At 45.4% G+C, this 20,751-nt stretch overlaps 1 protein-coding gene across 7 annotated transcripts in view; it reads right to left on the reverse strand.

Moving 5' to 3' along the window:
• IQCK (IQ motif containing K) overlaps positions 1 to 20,751 on the reverse strand; it is a 258,743-nt gene that overhangs the window by 74,676 nt on the left and 163,316 nt on the right. For all 7 annotated transcript variants that reach the window (XM_063934443.1, XM_063934445.1, XM_063934447.1 and 4 more), the window contains one exon: positions 10,965 to 11,076. In XM_063934443.1, the coding sequence (XP_063790513.1) occupies positions 10,965 to 11,076 (112 nt within the window). The remainder of the gene's footprint in view (positions 1 to 10,964; positions 11,077 to 20,751) is intronic.

The raw sequence follows: 20,751 nt of genomic DNA on the forward strand, positions 1-20,751 counted from the left end.
AAGTTAGAATAGTAACCCTTGTTATGCATATGAGGTGGAACTGGAATAATGACCTGTGACCCTTCCAATTTTTGGATGGCTACCAGTAGGATAGCCCTGTCTGCCAGCAAAGCTGGTAAGCCTGATTTGAAGAAACGGTGAGGCGGGAGCTCTTGAAATTCCAGCCTGTACCCCTGGGACACAATATCTTGCACCCAGGGGTCGAGGCCCGACGCCACTCAAACGTGACTGAAACTTCTGAGCCTCGCCCCCACTGGTCCTTCCTCCAGGCCGTGTGGTCCACCGTCATGCTGAGGATTTTGATGTACCAGAAGCAGGATTCTGGTCCTGGGAGCCTGCAGTAGCAGTTTTTTTGGATTTTGCCCGCCCTCTTCTAAAGAAGGTGTTATGCTGTTTGCTCTTTCTTGATTTAGGAGTCCGAAAGGACTGTGATGTAGCTGAAGAATAGGGTTTCTTCGTAGCAGGCGCAGCAGAAGGAAGAAAAGGTGACTTATCTGCAGTTGCGTGGAAATCCATCTAGCACGCATCTAGCACTTCCCCAAAAAGAGCCTGACCTGTGTAGGGTAGGTTCTCCACGCCTTTCCTGGATTCCGTGTCGGCAGACCATTGGCGCAGCCAGAGTCCTCTACGAGCTGACATGGAAGATATCCCTGCAGCCATCGAACCCAGGTCTTTCATGGATTCCACCGTAAATCCAGCAGAATCCTGTATGTTACGTAAGAACAATTCAACGTCACTTGTATCCATTGTATCCAATTCCTCAAGTAACGTGCCAGACCACTTTACTATAGCTTTAGAAATCCATGCACAGGCAATGGTAGGCCGCAGTATCGCCCCCGAAGCCGTGTATATGGATTTGAGCGTAGTGTCAATCTTGCTATCAGCTGGTTCTTTCAACACGGCAGATCCCGGGACAGGTAAAACCACCTTCTTTGACAGTCTGGATACAGATGTGTCAACTATGGGTGGATTTTCCCATTTCTTTCTATCCTCCTCAGGGAAGGGGAGTGCAACCAGAACTTTTTTTGGGATCTGGAATTTTTTCTCTGGGTTTTCCCAGGACTTTCCAAATATAGCATTTAACTCCTTAGACGCAGGAAAGGTTAGCGAGGCATTCTTATTATCCGTGAAGTAAGCCTCCTCAACCTGCTCAGGTTTGCGTCAGCAATATTTAACACATCTCTAATGGCTTCAATTATCAACTGCACCCCTTTTGCAAGAGATGCCGCCCCCCTCAGCACATCCCCATCAATGTCTACCGTGTCAGAGTCGGTATCCGTGTCATCTTGCATAATCTGGGCAAGAGCACGTTTTTGAGAGTGAGTGCCAGGGGGCCCTGAAGGTGCCGACCCGGACCAAACAGCCAGTTCTGTAAAACCTGAGTTGCAGTTTCATTCTGTGCTACCCTAGTAGAAATCTGAGAGATCATATCCTTAATAGAGGTTAACCACTCAGGTTCTCTGATTGGAATCTGTGCTAAAACCGAGCAATCCTGATTACATGGAATGGGATCATCCTGGCATATGACACGGAGTCCCTAGACATGGCGTTTTGTGAGACAACAAGCACCCACACTCACACACACGGAAATGGCAGACAGCATTTTCCCCTAAGAATGCCAAGAGAGACACAGAGTTTGGAGCCAAACCACACACAGCGCTTTTTAAGATAAAGGACACCCCTCACCAGCACTAACTGTGTACCTTAATAGGTTACACAGTCTATTACACAGCCTCCCCCTCCCCCCCCCCCTTCTACCTACCCCCTGGTACCGTACAAGGCAGCTGGAGTTGATGTGGAGGGACAGCTCTCCCCTGTCAGCGTCTCTGCATGCAGGAAAGATGGCGCTGAACGCTGCTGGGTCTGCTCTGAGGAGAAGCTCCGCCCCCTTTCATGGCGCTGCTTCCCGCTCTGGTTTGAATTTATACTGGCCTGAGGTATGTGCTGGCGGGGATCTGGGGTCCCCAACAGGCTTGCCGACCAGTGTAGGGTGTAGGCGCTGGCTCTGGGTGCCCCTCACAGCGCCGCACCAAGTACTGATGAGCCCTGATGCGCGTTAGTATTGCGCTCCCTACCCCGTTGCCGCCATCTTCACACTGGCTCCCTGCTTGCCAGGGGGGGCGTGACTAACTCGCCACTCTGAAGTCTTCTGGCTCTGTAAGGGAGTTAGCGGCATGCTGCTGGGGTGAGCGATCCCCTGTGGCGGCAAACGTTCGATCCCCTCAGGAGCTCAGTGTCCTGTCAGCGGAGATAGTGGCTCAGACCCCTTAGGGCGGACACTACTTCCCCCCCCCTTAGTCCCACAAAGCAGGGAGGCTGTTGCCAGCAGCCTCCCTGTGCCTAAACGCTATTGAAAAAAAATAAAACTAAAGAAACTCCTATGAAGCTCCCCTAGCTGAGACCTGCTCCTCCGGGCACATTTTCTAAACTGAGTCTGGTAGGAGGGGCATAGAGGGAGGAGCCAGCCCACACTCTCAAACTCTTAAAGTGCCAATGGCTCCTAGTGGACCCGTCTAAACCCCATGGTACTAATGTGGACCCAGCATCCTCTAGGACGTAAGAAGAAAAAAAAGGGGGGGAAAAAGTATGTATATATATGTATATATATATATATATATCTATCTATATATACACACACAAACACAGTATATATATATATATATATATATATATATATCCCCTGTTGAGTTCATGTATGAAACACAAATAATAAAAGCATAGTGCAACCTGTTTCAATACAAATTAAGAATTTACTTACCGGTAATTCTGTTTCTCGTAGTCCGTAGTGGATGCTGGGAACTCCGTAAGGACCATGGGGAATAGCGGGCTCCGAAGGAGGCTGGGCACTCTAGAAAGATCTTAGACTACCTGGTGTGCACTGGCTCCTCCCACTATGACCCTCCTCCAAGCCTCAGTTAGGTACTGTGCCCGGACGAGCGTACACAATAAGGAAGGATTTTGAATCCCGGGTAAGACTCATACCAGCCACACCAATCACACCGAATAACTCGTGATATGAAACACAGTTAACAGTATGAAACGATAGAGCCTCTCAACAGATGGCTCAACAATAACCCGATTTAGTTAACAATAACTATGTACAAGTATTGCAGATAGACCGCACTTGGGATGGGCGCCCAGCATCCACTACGGACTACGAGAAACAGAATTACCGGTAAGTAAATTCTTAATTTCTCTAACGTCCTAGTGGATGCTGGGAACTCCGTAAGGACCATGGGGATTATACCAAAGCTCCCAAACGGGCGGGAGAGTGCGGATGACTCTGCAGCACCGAATGAGAGAACTCCAGGTCCTCCTCAGCCAGGGTATCAAATTTATAGAATTTTGCAAACGTGTTTGCCCCTGACCAAGTAGCTGCTCGGCAAAGTTGTAAAGCCGAGACCCCTCGGGCAGCCGCCCAAGATGAGCCCACCTTCCTTGTGGAATGGGCATTGACAGATTTAGGCTGTGGCAGGCCTGCCACAGTATGTGCAAGCTGAATTGTACTACAAATCCAACGAGCAATAGTCTGCTTAGAAGCAGGAGCACCCAGCTTGTTGGGTGCATATAGGATAAACAGCGAGTCAGATTTTCTGACTCCAGCCGTCCTGGAAACATATATTTTCAGGGCCCTGACAACGTCTAGCAACTTGGAGTCCTCCAAATCCTTAGTAGCCGCAGGCACCACAATAGGCTGGTTCAGGTGAAACGCTGACACCACCTTAGGGAGAAACTGGGGACGAGTCCTCAATTCTGCCCTATCCATATGAAAAATCAGATAAGGGCTTTTACATGATAAAGCCGCCAATTCTGACACTCGCCTGGCAGATGCCAGGGCCAATAACATGACCACTTTCCACGTGAGATATTTCAGATCCACGGTTTTTAGTGGCTCAAACCAATGTGATTTTAAGAAATTCAACATCACGTTGAGATCCCACGGTGCCACTGGAGGCACAAATGGGGGCTGAATATGCAGCACTCCTTTCACAAATGTCTGAACTTCAGGTACTGAAGCTAGTTCCTTTTGAAAGAAAATCGACAGAGCCGAGATCTGTACTTTAATGGAGCCTAGTTTTAGGCCCATATTCACTCCTGCTTGCAGGAAATGCAGAAATCGACCCAGTTGAAATTCCTCTGTTGGGGCCTTTTTGGCCTCGCACCATGCAACATATTTCCGCCATATGCGGTGATAATGTTTTGCCGTAACATCTTTCCTGGCTTTAATAAGCGTAGGAATGACTTCCTCCGGAATGCCCTTTTCCTTCAGGATCCGGCGTTCAACCGTCATGCCGTCAAACGCAGCCGCGGTAAGTCTTGGAACAGACAGGGGCCCTGCTGTAGCAGGTCCTGTCTGAGCGGCAGGGACCAAGGGTCCTCTGAGATCATCTCTTGAAGTTCCGGGTACCACGCTCTTCTTGGCCAATCCGGAACCACGAGAATTGTGTTTACTCCTCGCTTTCTTATTATTCTCAGTACCTTTGGTATGAGAGGTAGAGGAGGGAACACATACACTGACCGGTACACCCACGGTGTCACTAGGGCGTCCACCGCTATCGCCTGAGGGTCTCTTGACCTGGCGCAATACTTCTCTAGTTTTTTGTTTATGCGGGACGCCATCATGTCCACCTGTGGACGACCCCATTGATTTACAATCATTTGGAAGACTTCTGGATGAAGTCCCCACTCTCCCGGGTGGAGGTCGTGCCTGCTGAGAAAGTCTGCTTCCCAGTTGTCCACTCCCGGGATGAACACTGCTGACAGTGCTAGTACATGATTCTCCGCCCATCAGAGAATTTTTGTGGCTTCTGCCATCGCCGTCCTGCTTCTTGTGCCGCCCTGTCGATTCACATGGGCGACTGCCGTGATGTTGTCTGACTGGCTCAGCACCGGCTGGTGTAGGAGCAGGGATTTTGCTTGACTTAGGGCATTGTAAATGGCCCTTAGTTCCAGAATATTTATGTGAAGGGCAGTCTCCTGACTTGACCATAGTCCCTGGAAATTTCTTCCCTTTGTGACTGCCCCCCAGCCTCGTAGGCTGGCATCCGTGGTCACCAGGACCCAGTCCTGTATGCCGAATCTGCGGCCCTCCAGAAGATGAGCACTGTTCAGCCACCACAGAAGAGACACCCTGGTTCGTGGAGACAGGGTTATTAAACGATGCATCTGAAGATGCGATCCGGACCACTTGTCCAACTGGTTCCACTGAAAGATTCTGGCATGGAACCTGCCGAATGGAATTGCTTCGTAAGAAGCTACCATCTTTCCCAGGACTCGCGTGCAGTGATGCACCGATACCTGTTTTGGTTTTAGGAGGTCTCTGACTAGAGAAGACAACTCCCTGGCTTTCTCCTCCGGGAGAAACACTTTTTTCTGGGCCGTGTCCAGAATCATTCCCAGGAACATTAGACGTGTCGTGGGGACCAGCTGTGACTTTGGGATATTCAGAATCCAACCGTGCTGGCTCAGCACTTCCTGAGATAGTGCTACTCCCACTAACAACTGTTCCTTGGATCGTGCCTTTATTAGGAGATCGTCCAAGTATGGGATAATTAAAACTCCCTTTTTTCGAAGGAGTATCATCATTTCCGCCATAACCTTGGTAAATACCCTCGGTGCCGTGGAGAGTCCAAACGGCAGCGTCTGGAATTGGTAATGGCAATCCTGTACCACAAATCTGAGGTACTCCTGGTGAGAATTGTAAATGGGGACATGTAGGTAAGCATCCTTGATGTCCAGGGATACCATGTAATCCCCCTCGTCCAGGCTTGCAATACCGCCCTGAGCGATTCCATCTTGAACTTGAATTTCTTTATGTATGTGTTCAAGGACTTCAAATTTAGAATGGGTCTCACCGAACCGTCCGGTTTCGGTACCACAAATAGTGTGGAATAGTAACCCCGGCCTTGTTGAAGTAGGGGTACCTTGATTATCACCTGCTGGGAATACAGCTTGTGAATTGCCGCTAGCACTGCCTCCCTGTCTGAGGGAGCAATCGGCAAGGCGGATTTTAGGAAACGGCGGGGTGGAATCGCCTCGAATTCCAGCCTGTATCCCTGAGATACTATTTGAAGGATCCAGGGATCCACCTGTGAGCGAACCCACTGATCGCTGAAATTCCTGAGGCGGGCCCCCACCGTACCCGGCTCCGCTTGTGAAGCCCCACCGTCATGCGGCGGACTTGGAAGAGGAAGCGGGGGAGGACTTTTGTTCCTGGGAACCTGCTGTTTGCTGCAGCCTTTTTCCCCTGCCTCTGCCTCTTGACAGAAAAGACCCTCCTTTTCCCCGCTTATTTTTCTGGGATCGAAAGGACTGAACCTGATAAAATGGCGCCTTCTTAGGCTGCGAGGGGACATGGGGTAAAAATGCTGACTTCCCAGACGTTGCTGTGGAAACTAGGTCGGAGAGACCATCCCCAAATAATTCCTCCCCTTTATAAGGCAAAACTTCCATGTGCCTTTTGGAATCTGCATCTCCAGTCCACTGGCGAGTCCATAAGCATCTCCTAGCAGAGATAGATAGTGCACTTACTTTAGATGCCAGCCGGCAGATTTCCCTCTGTGCATCTCTCATGTATAAGACTGAGTCTTTTATATGGTCAATTGTTAACAGGATCGTGTCTCTGTCTAGTGTGTCAATATTTTCTGACAGGTTATCTGACCATGCAGCGGCAGCACTGCACATCCAAGCTGACGCAATTGCTGGTCTGAGTATAATGCCTGAGTGTGTATATACAGACTTCAGGATCGCCTCCTGCCTTCTATCAGCAGGTTCCTTAAGGGCGGCCGTATCCTGGGACGGTAGTGCCACCTTTTTTGACAAACGTGTGAGCGCTTTATCCACCCTCAGGGGTGTTTCCCAACGTAACCTATCCTCTGGCGGGAAAGGGAACGCCATTAGTAATTTCTTAGGAATCACCAATTTCTTATCAGGGGAAGCCCACGCTTCTTCACATACTTCATTTAATTCATCTGACGGGGGAAAAACTACAGGTAGTTTTTTCTCCCCAAACATAATACCCTTTTTTGTGGTACCTGGATGTAAATCAGAAATATTTAACACCTCTTTCATTGCCTCAATCATGCAGCGAATGGCCTTAACGGGCATTAAATTTGACTCATCGTCGTCGACACTGGCGTCAGTATCCGTGTCGACATTTACTTGTGCCACCTGAGATAACGGGCGTTTTAAAGCCCCTGATGACTTTTGAGACCCTTGGACAGGCACGAGCTGAAGACTCGGCTGTCCCACAGTCGGCATGTCGTCAAATTTTTTATGTAAGGAGTCTATACGTGCACTCATTTCCTGCCATAATACCATCCACTCAGGTGTCTGCCCCGCAGGGGGTGACATCTCTGCTAAAGGCATCTGCTCCCCCTCCACATTATTATCCTCCTCAAACATGTCGACACAGCCGTACCGACACACTCCACACACACAGGGAATGCTCAAATAGAGGACAGGACCCACAAAAGCCCTTTGGGGGGACAGAGTAAGAGTATGCCAGCACACACCAGAGCGCTATATATATACAGGGACTAACTGAGTTATGTCCCTAATAGCTGCTTATACTGTATACAGTGCCAATTTAGTGCCCCCCTCTCTTTTCCCTCTTACTGTACTGTAGAAATGCAGGGAAGAGCCAGGGAGCTTCCTTCCAGCCGAGCTGTGAGGGAAAAATGGCGCCAGTGTGCTGAGGAGATAGGCTCCGCCCCTTTTTCGCGGCCTATTCTCCCGCTTTTTTTGGGATTCTGGCAGGGGTATTTACCTCATATATAGCCCCAGGGGCTATATATTGAGGTATTTTAGCCAGCCAAGGTGTTTTTATTGCTGCCTCAGGGCGCCCCCCCCCAGCGCCCTGCACCCTCAGTGACCGGAGTGTGAAGTGTGTATGAGGAGCAATGGCGCACAGCTGCAGTGCTGTGCGCTACCTTGGTGAAGACAGGATGTCTTCATGCCGCCGATTTTCCGGACCATCTTCCTGCTTCTGGCTCTGTAAGGGGGACGGCGGCGCGGCTCCGGGACCGAACATCAAGGCTGGGCCTGTGGTCGATCCCTCTGGAGCTAATGGTGTCCAGTAGCCTAAGAAGCCCAATCCGGCTGCAAGCAGGCGAGTTCGCTTCTTCTCCCCTTAGTCCCTCGCTGCAGTGAGCCTGTTGCCAGCAGGTCTCACTGAAAAAAACAAATTCTAAGACTATAACTTTCTAAGAGCTCAGGAGAGCCCCTAGTGTGCATCCAACCTCGGCCGGGCACGAAATCTAACTGAGGCTTGGAGGAGGGTCATAGTGGGAGGAGCCAGTGCACACCAGGTAGTCTAAGATCTTTCTAGAGTGCCCAGCCTCCTTCGGAGCCCGCTATTCCCCATGGTCCTTACGGAGTTCCCAGCATCCACTAGGACGTTAGAGAAATAATGATTGCATATATACTATGGAGAAACTGTGCTAGGAACTAATGCAAGTTCCATATAGCCAGTATGGGTTTTCTTAAAAACAATAATTTAATTTACACAGTATTCCAAGTGAGAAGTAATAGGTATTACATGTACAATGTAAAAAATAACAATAGGCTTACCTGCCCAACCAATGTTTCCAGAAAAAAACGGGTTTCTTATTCATAGAAATTCCAAATGATAACCGATAGGTAGAAAACGTACAAGAAATTAGTTAAATAAACGTGTTTCGTCCTAGCTTGTGGACTTTATCATCAACTTGATGAAGTCCACAAAACTGTGTAAATGAAATAATTGTTTTTAAGAAAAACAATTCACACAGGTTATTTGGAACTTGCGATAATTCCTAGCACAGTTTATCCATAGTATATATGCAAAAAATAATTATTTGTATTGAAACAGGTTGCACTATGTTTTTATTATTTTAATTTTTAATTCATACATGTTGAACTCAACAAGGGTCATTGAAATGAAGATTATATCATAAAGGAAGCTAAGTGTTTTTGCTCTCTATTTCAAAAGAATCTTTTATTCTATATTTATACACTATTAGACGCTTCATTCACTTCGGTGTATTATGGTGGTCATTCCGAGTTGTTCACTCGCTAGCAGTTTTTAGCACCTGTGCAAACGCTATGCCGCCTCCCACTGGGAGTGTATTTTAGCTTAGCAGAAGTGCGAACGAGGGGATCGCAGAGCGGCGGCAAAGTTTTTTTGTGCAGTTTTAGAGTAGCTCAATACCTACTCAGCGCATGCGATGACTTCAGACTGTTCAGTTCCTGTTTTGACAAACATGCCCTGCGTTCGCCCAGCCATGCCTGCGTTTTTCCTGGCACGCCTGCTTTTTTTCGAACACTCCATGAAAACGGTCAGTTGACACCCCGAAACGCCCACTTCATGTCAATCACTCTGCGGCCAGCAGTGCGACTCAAATGCTTCGCTAGACCTTGTGTGAAACTACATCATTCGTTGTAATAGTACGTCACGCATGCGCATTGCGCCGCATGCGCAGAAGTGCCGTTTTTTTGCTTCATCGCTGCACAGCGAACGAATGCAGCTAGCGATCAACTCAGAATGACCACCAATATTTCTTGTGTGTCTCACTAACACACGTCCTATTGTGATAAGCTGCCGCTCATATATAACTTGGGGAGTGTTTAAGTATCTGGGGTGATCACGTAGTTTACACACTTTGGCGCCTATATCTTCATTTACTATATGAAGACATATATACACACACACACACACACACACACACACACACACACACACACACACACACACACACACACACACACACACACACACACACTATAGTTTCTCTAAATGTTCTTTCCATGAACCCAGAAGGGGCCATTTATCAAAATCTGAATTGCTCAGTACTTCCACAGTATTTCTGCTAAATTGTTTTTAAGATACATTTAATTTAGACTTTGAAAGTCACGACCATTTATCCATGACCTCAATTGAGCTTCATCACGAGAGTTTTGTTGAGGAATTAAAGAACCAGAAACTTCATAAAGATGCAATTCTCACTACTTAGTTAATGATAGAAACTGCCAGTAGTGTAACATTGTTGTCAGGGGCAGATTAACCATGGGGCAGATGGGTCTACAGCCCCAGGCTTCCACAAAAAATAGGCCCATCATTATGACATCATGATGATGACCAGCCACCAGTCGGGCACACGGTCAGGAATAAATCATAAGTTAAAAAATTTAATTTCTATTTTCCTCACAAACTGATGCAATTTTTCTACTTTTATGTCATTACGGAATACTTGCCTACTTTCCTGTAAGCTGGAGGAGACTCCCAATTTTTCTGTATGTAGTCACCTGCACCAACCGGAAGAGATGCCAGCTTTCATGCATCCCACCCACTTCCTAGTGAAGTGGGCAGGATGGGGAGATAATACCTGGTGATATTGCGGTTCCTTATGGGATTATGCAAAACCATGTCATTTCGGCCTTACCCCTTCCTCGCCTATTCACAAATGGTAGCATTTTGTGGTGATGGGGCCTAATGACATAAGAGCCGGCCACGCCCCCCGATGTGGCCAGCATGGTCTCCTCTCTGGGCTTCTCTCGAAGAGGAGACACAAAAAGTTGGCAAGTATTATTTAGGGAGACATTCAGGTTGATAGTGTAGGGGATGTACACGCCCACATGGCACTGGCCACACCCACACAGCACTGGTCACACCTCCTCCAGATCTCACAATACGCCCTTGATCATTTTTAGCCCCAGGCCCATGTGCCCCTTAATCTGGCCCTGATTGCTGTAAAGGTTATAGAGCAGCGAGAATAAATGGACTGTGCAACAAAAGGAAGCTGTTATGAAGTATCCTTCTATCTGATACTCTAACAATGAAACCTGCATTATTTTGAATAAAAGAGAGCAAGCTGGATGGGTTTTCATGACATTAAACCACATGGATTTACAGGGGGAAAAATGGCTAAAATACAATTTCCTAACTCATAAACATTTTTCATTTAAACCTTGTGAACTCAACCAACCTTTACTTTCTTGTTTGTCCCAGAATTCTTGCACTTTTTTAGAAATATCCTTAGACTCTCTGAGATTTTTTTGCCACTGGCGTAATTCTTGGACTTCTGGATCACAACGCACCTGGCAGAAACAAAACAAACAAAACAACAAGATATGTTGTGGTAGAACTCATGTCTGCTCTTGCCCAAAGCTACTGCTGCCATGGAAAGGTTACTGGGAGGTAAAGGGTGTGCTGGCAAACAGAGAGCTACAGCTAATTCCTTCATATGGGCCAGTGTAGCATGCAGAAAGGTTATTAGGGAATGCAGTATGTAACCCTGCTTTATGCAATGTTAATTATGTGTGCTGTATTGTAACTGTGGCATGTATTACCTGATTGGCCACAGCATTTGTCTCATGTTATTATAAAGGAGAGTAACCTATAAAGACAGGAGACATAATGGTCTCCGGGCATTTGCACGGTTTGCTACAGAATGTTATTTGTATTCACACTGGCGCCTGTGAAGCTCAAGGGGGAGAAAAGCAGCATCAGAGGCTTTAAGAGAAACAGGAACAGTAGAAAGACAAACAGTAGGAAATAGCAGCTCTGATTTTCTTATACAAAGGGATCCATTGGTGCAAGACAATACATAAAAATGACCAGTAAAGTGTACTACACCTAATCTATATGTTATCTTCTTTATAGATTTTTGAATAGGGGATGGGGTTGAAGAGGTCTTCATCCTATCCACCTTGCTGGCTTTCAAGAATGACATAGACAAAATGGCTGAGCACAAGGGAGTAAGGGCCTAATTTAGGTTGCATCGCAAAGGCCATGTGACCGCAATTTCAGTGACAGGATCCGTGTGCGCATACTCAGGTCCTGTCCTGCATGTGCAGTTAATGCGGTCGGCCGGCATTAACTGCGAACGCCTCTGCCTAACTGACAGGCACAGGCGTTCGAGGAGTGACCACCGAGCGTTTTGGGGCAACGCTGGGAAAACAGGAATGTGTCAGCTGCATTTTCAGCCCATCCGATCATAAAAATGTAGGCGGGACAGTTTCTGTGACCACGGCATAATTGCGGCACGATCGCAATGACAGCGTGATCAAAAAGCAGAATCAGCAATCCTTACTGAATAAGGTCCTAAATGTGGCAGCCGTATGCTGAATGCAGTCTTCACTGGCATTTTAGTTAAAAGTAAAATGTCTGCAGTGCTCACTTGGGCAGCCTCTCTGCCAATATGTACACAAGAAACTCTACTAAAGGGGTGGCCAAGGCATCGATTGCGACCGACCAGTCAGCCGTGAACACTCAACCGATTGATCACGATGGACGCCCAGCAGCAGCCAATAAGAACCAGGCTGATTCTTATTGGCTGCGGCACCAAAGTCACTGCTGGTTGATTCTGCGGTTAGGTCAAGCCGCGTCTGTCATGTTTTCGTTGGCATCAAATGTATCAGCAGCAGTTTCTATGACACATCACAGAAACAAACTGGATTCAGAAAATCGCATTCCTTATATGCATGATAATACCCAGTTCTGTGAATGAGAAGGATATTAGAAGTCACAATGGCTTTCAGTGACAGGAAGTGACCATGGTGAGAATGATGTAACAGCATCCAATGCACCAGTGGTTATCTTGAGGACCCTGACGATTTATATAATAGTGATACACAGAATGGAAGTTGCTCAAATCAATTTATTGGTCCATCACAAGTGCATTTAAGGGAGTGGTTCATCTAAACTAGATTTAAATAAAAAAAAAAAATTCCCTCCAGCACACTGCAATGAACCAGTAAAATAAACATACATCCTGATTCATTGTGGTGTGCTGTGGAAACCTGTTTATTTATAAAACATTATTTTACCGTATAAACCCTTCAAAAACCCTGTGACCAATCCACAGACTGGAAGATTGTGAAGAGTTAGCAAGTGAATTATATATTTATATATCTATATACTGTACACAGCGAGTAACCAAAATATTATGACCACTAGGCAACTTTATACAAAGTAGGTATTCTGCAGATAATGCGGACGTTGGATGTCTGAATCTGCCTGAGAACGCAAAGGCGAAGGTAAAAAGACACTAATTAAGTGGATCACTCATGAAATAATGGGGGTCATGCCAACCCGATCGTACGCTGCACTTCTTCGCAGTGGTAAGATCGGGTTAGAACTGTCGCCGTGCAACGACGTCGGGAACGAGGAAAGTGGTCGCAGCGGTGACCGCAAGAAGATTGACAGGAGGAAGGCGTGTCAGGGCGTCAACTGACCGTTTTCCGGGAGTGGTCCAGCGAACGCAGGCGTGTCCAGGCGTTTTGAGGGTAGATGTCTGATGTCCAATCCGGGACCTGCATCGCTGGATCCGTCGCAAATGGTAAGTAGGCATAGGGCTGGTCTTGTTTTACGTGAAACTTTTTTAGCATAGCAGGGCTGCACAAGTGTTCGCAGCCCTGCTATGCTAAAATACACTCCCCCATAGGCGGCGTCAGATCGCACGAGCAGCAAAAAGTTGCTTCGTGCGATCAACTCGGAATGACCCCCAATGGGTATACTGTAAACACTGGTTTACTTACAGGACTAAAAAGCATATACCTTAAACACACTTGATACACTTTAAAATTGAGGCGCTGCGGCCGCAGTAATTAACTTTCACCTTTATATTATTCACAAACCTTACGTACACAAAGTCGCACAGTGTACGCATTCTGCGTACGTACGCCTAAAGGGCGTAGTGACTACACAGTTTGCGTACACAGGCCTATACGCTGTTAGCATAATGCAGCAGCCCGAGTGTCTGCAAATACACTTTAATACCTTCACAGGGAAAGGAAACATGACACCAGATTGTATTTAAAATGCCGGATTCCGACACACCAACATATAATTACTGAAAGGGTGTTACAATAACAATACAATACAATAGAATTATGGCTACAGTCAATGGTACATACGTGTTTGGTTTTCGCCTGCGCTTCCCAGTCTGGTCCTCAGTCATCTGGGTAGATGACCTTTAGAGTCTGTGATAGTGGGCATGCAGCTGGCTCTTTATACAGTGGATTAAAACATAATACAATAGACAATGTGTTCTCTTCTACCATTGGTTCGGGGGGTGATCATTGGTCAGCTCAAGAAGTGAGCGATGGCCTTGACTTGAGATGTGATTTCTGTTGTTTGCATCTGAGTTCTTGCCCCATGACCAGTTAAACCCATCACATTAATCATACATAAATCTGGTATTATTAATAATTTAATGCGGTAATATAAGATAATATTCTTATTCCCACCAGATTAATGTTTACGTGACTCTGAACAATATGATCCCACACATGATATGATTATCTATTTCCATCCTCAAGATATACATATCTCCATATATATCCATATACTTATATATATATATACACACACAGACACACACAGACACACACACACACACACCTGCTATTACAAATTGTTAGGAATTATATCTATATATATACACAAATACTATATATATATATCTCTAAGAGTTTAGACTATGAATGTTATTACCTCAGATTTCTAAATGTCTGGTTTGTATTTTTGTTAGCTATTGCTAATTGAGTTTCTCCTCAGCCTAGGTTCCTGGGTATTGTCTTTTTGTTTGTCTTGTCTTCAGACAAGACCATGACAATCCAGTATTTATTGTTATCGACATAAACTAGGCTACTCTAGAATAATAGGAGTAAACAAAGGTGTTTGCCTTCTTCTTAGAATTTCAAAGCTTTGTGTAAATAAGGCCATTGTATTTGAGTCTCTGGGAGTTTAATTTATGTGTGACCGATCTTCATGCTATTAGAAGAGGAAGCAGTCAGTGGGGGATTTATGCAATATATGGATTAGATATATGATATGTCTTTGTGGCTTTTCCATGCGAGTACAAATTCCACTGTAATTACTCATACCACGCTCTAATGCGCAGGACAGCGGAAGCGACCATATGCAAATTGCGAATATGTGCACGCACGGCCGAATACGTACGCACACGGAGGCCATCTATGTGGTGTTTCTACGTAATGTGTGTACTGTAATATTTTCTGACTTCGACAGTCCACCCTTTGGCAGTCATCAATAACTGCCATTAACTAATCAATAAACAGGAAAAAAATATTACCTATACAATATATACAAAAGCTTGGATGATCGGGGGAGAGTTGTAGGTGGGAAATGTATGACCAAGTGGGATAGTAAAAAGCATGTATGTATGAATCCATGTCTGAGGGGCATGTATCATTGTGCCGTATATGTTCTAAATAAGCTTTGAGGTATTGCGAAATATACTTTAAATCCTTCTCATCCCGTATTAAGGGTCTGTAAATGGGCCAACAAACACTACCGAGCTCTTTTCGGCTTCTTGTTCCAACAAATGGGGTGCACATTTAGTTGATGATACATGGAGGGGGAACATATGTGAGTGCTAGTATATGTGGATATCACCTGTCGACTATGTGTGCCATTAACTGGAGGTTGAAGAGATGAAGATGAGACACATATATAAAAATACATTCACATAAACATTTTGGGTAGGGCTGACGTCTTTTCCGGTTGGATGTATCTGGGCAGAGGGGCAGACAAAGAAAAACGAGTGAAAGAAACAGGCCATGAAATTCATTTGCAATCCTTATCATAACGCTGTCTCTATGGATGGATCGTAGATTAAATCTGCTGCTATAACAGCGCCCTCGCTCCTTAGACTCATCAAATTTGTGCCGTGCTTGCGCCGCGTTAGAATTTGAACACACCTAAATATCAAACCAATAATTATGATGACTCCCAGGATACAAAGGAGAAACTTCCCCAAACTCATAATGACATTTTGAGCCCACTCTCCTAAACCTGAGAACCATTTGCGTGGGTTCAGCCATGAGACCCAGCCGGTCAGTTCATTACTCACAGTCGCTAAGGTAAGGTTATGTTTCCTCCTGAACTCCCACTTCAACTGCAAGATCTCGTCCATCTTCTGATCGATGATCTCCGTTGGGTCGTAAGTGCTGTTCGTAATATATGTACAGCACTTCACACCATATTGAGTTGCCAGAGTAACACAGTACCCACATAATTAAGGACCATCCTGTGCTGAATCAGTTCCTTCTTGTAGGCTTGTAACTCCCTTCCTGTGTACCTGAAGGTGTCATCATACATCTCAGTGGTATTATCTATCAAGTTCGCTAGTGCATGGATATACTTATAATTTATAGTTCCTCTGGCAGTACGGGTGATGTCTAATGCGAGAAGGAACTGAATCCCGGTGGATTCGTGGATCAAATCAGAGGTTGCGTGCTCTGCCCTATCTATGAGGTGTCTCTTGATGATGTGTTCATAGGGAGTATGAGTATAAGGAGCCTGAGCACTGCAGTGAACGTCTTTCATTTTATCATGGGTTATGGTCATGACCTCCGGTAGTACTCTCCCAATATAACACAATCCCTCTGAGATCGGGGCAAGCCACTTGTACGCCTTCCTCCCACATGTCAAAGTCAGAAAAATATCTCTATGCACACTACCATATTTGCACCTCACACAGGTCCGTGCTGCGCATGCGTACGCTCTCCCGTACGTGCGCATACTCACAGTCGCGGGCACCCGCAGGCGCATGGTATGCGTATTTACGGTAGAGTTTATGCGATCGTAGCGTGCGACTCAATCATTACATATTTTCACTATATAATGTATTTTGTAGATCATGGTCCCTTTGATAGATTCTGCAAGTTTGGTTAATATAGAATGTTCATGAACAGAGAAATCCCTCTTTGTTTGATACGAAGGGTCAGACAGGAGTAATACAGTGGTGTTTAGTATCCATCGGAAGAATATTTAATTAGAAATATTCCGGTGTTGGTTTGAAGCAGATCAATCGCTCGTGCGAATAGTTATGGACATAAGAAGTTTATGAACATTTACTTTATTTGCACTTTATTACCCATGCGGCGGGAAACCCAGTTTCCCTCCCACCTGAGCTGTTGGAAATAGTCACAGCCCACCTGTATGAATCAACCTATGACCTTTTGTTATAGTACGAAGTCGAATTCCTGTGTCCAATGAACAATAAGATTGTAGGGACCATTGAATTGCATTGTGTGTGGGGCATAAATAGGCAGGCCGACCATATCCAGTTCACTCTCTTCAACGGTTCTCATTGCTGATAATCGGGAGCTGGATATCGAGGCGCATGCGATCGTTTCCCCTTGTGCGTAAGTGTTTCTCCGCAATCATATTGTCTTGATGTTATTGTGAGCCATCTCTCTCTCCCCTCTTTCTCCCTTATTTTCCCTTGATTGTATTGATTGTATTGTATTGTATTTCCTGTGTAGTTATCTGGTTAGTTAGTCTATGTTATATTGTAGTGTATGCTTTGTACTGTGATTCTTTTGCAAGTATAATAGTCATAATACATATAATAGGTTTTGGACCCTAAGCCCAGGTATCTGTGTATTTCTTATAGTGTTAAGTATTCCCTGAGCGTCGGTGACGCTCAAGCAGCTTTGTAGTTAATCAGGTTACACCAGGTTGCACTTACACTCTGTCACCACACTAAGGTTTACTGTATATTTCGTTGTTAAAGGTATAGATATAAAGGTTTAACGTTATAAGCGTCTGCACCGCTGGTGATCTCCTCGTGGTCCCGAGCGTCCGCTACGCTATAGCGAATCATTACGTTAGTCGGCAGCCAATAGCGTGCCTGCCTGTGATCTCTGGGCCGTAAGCGAACGTGACGCTTGAGCGTCTCGACTACGGTTGAGCGATCGTTACGCAACTTGCGTACCCTTACGGTACTTCTTACGTAGATAGCGTACAGTGTTCTTAGACCTCTTAAAGTGTTTTATATACGATAAATATTTAGCTTTATCAATTGGGGGCCGTCCAGTCCTTCACATATCTGCACTAGGTAATATCAGCAGACATTATCCATCAGCAAAGGGCGGGAGGTTGTATCCCTCGTAGTGCTGACGGGATAAGCGTCTGCTTCGGTTAGGTAAAGGGTGCTGAAGGAATCCGGGAACCGGAGGTAAGAGCAAAACGCTAGTGTCTTTTAAAACTGTTTATTTTTCTGTCTTGCGTACACACGCACGCACACATATATATCTGCATTTCTTTTCCATTTGTGTATTTTCGTATATCACTCTCCTGTTTGCCAGGTTTATAGTTGATAAACGTGCTAAAAGAGATTTGCCGTTATTTCATAGTTTAAGAATAGAGGTAATATAGTTAAAGTGTAGACAAACACACAGTTTTTGCCTGGGAGATAAGGCGAAGTCAGTGTGGTGTGTGGTAGATGATCAAGGATCATCTACATTGATAAAAGTATAAATTGTGTTACGGTGGATCTTTGCTTTGCGTACACGTGTCTCTAACAAAGACTTGCGTACGCAATCCAAAGGCCGACGCACGCAGCGTATATTACGCAACGGAGCGTCTGGGTACGCCCACGTAACTCAAACAACAGGCGATAAGTAGAGCAACACGGTAAATAACGCAAAGCGATAAATAGCACAAATTGATTTCAGCTTTCCAAAACTTAGTTTAAATACCTTACTTTACTGCAACACCTCTGGGGAGAGCTACGGGAAATGATTTTTTTTTCTGATCAGAAAACTATAAGAATGATAGTGGGTTGAAAACGGTATGAGTGTATTGAATCCCGCTTTGTGGACTTTGTGGTCTATGTGATAAAACGGTATTAAATCCCGCTTTGTGGACTTTGTGATCTGTGTGATCTATGAGCACGGCCTGAAGTGAAAACGTGCAACAGAGTGTGATAAAGTTTTCGTTGTGTTACGCTCTGGCTGTTTTGGAGCACAGTAGGGAGACTCCAATGATCCTACCATTTATGGGCAACAAGTGTCTATAAGTGGTACGATTGGACCGCACGGTTGTATGTGTGACCAATAACGCAACGTGATATGAGGTCGTATATCTTGCCCTCATACGTGTTGTAGGGAGCACATGCAAGCGTGATTTGTGTAAAGAAAAAGGAAGGGAATGTTCTCAGGAAAATCTCTAAAGATAGGGCCTGCAACGGCTACACGTGTCTGCTAGAAGGCGGACCGGAGATACCCGGAGCAGAAGAAGTTCAGTGGAAGAGCTTTAAGGATTTCCAACGAAGTTCTGTGTTTGGTGCATTTTAGGAAGTTTTTCTGTGTTAGAAAGGTCCACAATGGCAGCCAAGTGCACAATACAGAGACGGTCGGAGGTCAGGATTCAGACTCCAGAGGCTTGCAGACCCCGAGGGTCTGCTCGGTTAGTAATGTGGGGGAAATATGGTCCCCACACTGAGACCTTTTGTGATGAATGGACACGAATGACTGCGGGGGATAAGGCACCATTTCCCGGGATAGGTAGTTTTGACTCAGAGGTGTTGCATAATTTAAGGAGAAGGATATGTCTCATTAAATCAGCAAAGAGACGAATCAAGCATTATGATTGTTTGCAGATATGGCTACAGGAAAGTGACATGCAGAGAAATGTAACTTACTTACCTAACTTTCATCTTGAGAGGAGAGACATGGCAATGGAGGGGATTGTGGTTGCGGAGAAAAGCACAAGGGTGAACAATAAAAACGCTCTTAGCAACTGTAGTATAGATGATAAGAATAAGTGTAATAAATGTAACAATGCTAATTGTAATACTGTTGAATGTACAACTATTAACCCATGCAAGTCGCACCCCATGTTAAACTTCCCTCAGGAACACCAACAAGAAAGTGAACCCAGAAAGATGTCGGCACCTCTTCCAGAAGCCATCACACAAGACATCCAGGTGGACGCGACCCAATCGGTAAAGACTGTAAACAAACCCCCTAATGGAGGGTCAGGTGAGGTCGTGTCCACAGGTACGTATGGTATTATACATTACGCACAAACAAATGTACCTCATATTGTAGAATCAATTCAGAATGACGTTACTGGACTTAATCCTGTCAGGGTAATTGCAGTACCAAATGGGAAAACTGACTCTTCAGGAGTCACCCCCGTCAGGAACATCGCCATGTACTGCCCCTTTTCCCGAACAGAATTAAGAACAATTCTGTCTGAATTTCCTGATCCCAGGAAAGACTTAGTTGCTTGTCAAAGATACATTAGAGTGCTAGGACACACTGCAGAGCCAAATAACAAAGATTGGAGGACAGTTTTGAGGGCATGTTTACCCCCCGATGTTGATTCATTGAAATTTATCGCTGATTGTAAGCTAGATGAGGAAGTGCCACTAACAAACGAGTATAACCAAGATAATGTAAAAAGAATCAATCTACAGTTGAAAGAATATTTTCCTACAGTAGTAAAGTGGAATAAAATCTTTACAATAAAACAAAAAGAAGGTGAATCCGCATCAGAGTATTTTCACCGGGCTCTGCAGGATATGGCTAGGTACACTGGTATAGATGACATTGAAACTAATGTACACCACAGAGAGGTAGCTGTGTCCGTATTAATGAACAACTTAAAAGACACACTAAAAATTAGGGTACAAACTTCCATACCACATTGGAGAGGTATCTCGGTGGCGGCATTAAGAGAGTCCGCTATCGAGCATGACCGAAATATCCAAAGAACCAGGGAAGCGCAGGGAGAGCGGTTGATGGCACTGAACATCCAAGCACTAGAGGATGCATCAAGTCGACCGGAATCCCAGGCCCCTAGCACATGGAGAAAGCCAAGGATTTGTTATCATTGTAGAAGAGAAGGGCATTATGCCAGCAACTGTAATAACCCACATAAAGTCAGACCCCCTAGACCAAGAAATGAGCAAAATTATGACACACCAAATCACAATCAGGGATCATATAGGC

The sequence above is a fragment of the Pseudophryne corroboree genome, chromosome 7, assembly GCF_028390025.1.
Source record: "Pseudophryne corroboree isolate aPseCor3 chromosome 7, aPseCor3.hap2, whole genome shotgun sequence".
In the NCBI taxonomy this organism is placed as follows: domain Eukaryota; kingdom Metazoa; phylum Chordata; class Amphibia; order Anura; family Myobatrachidae; genus Pseudophryne; species Pseudophryne corroboree.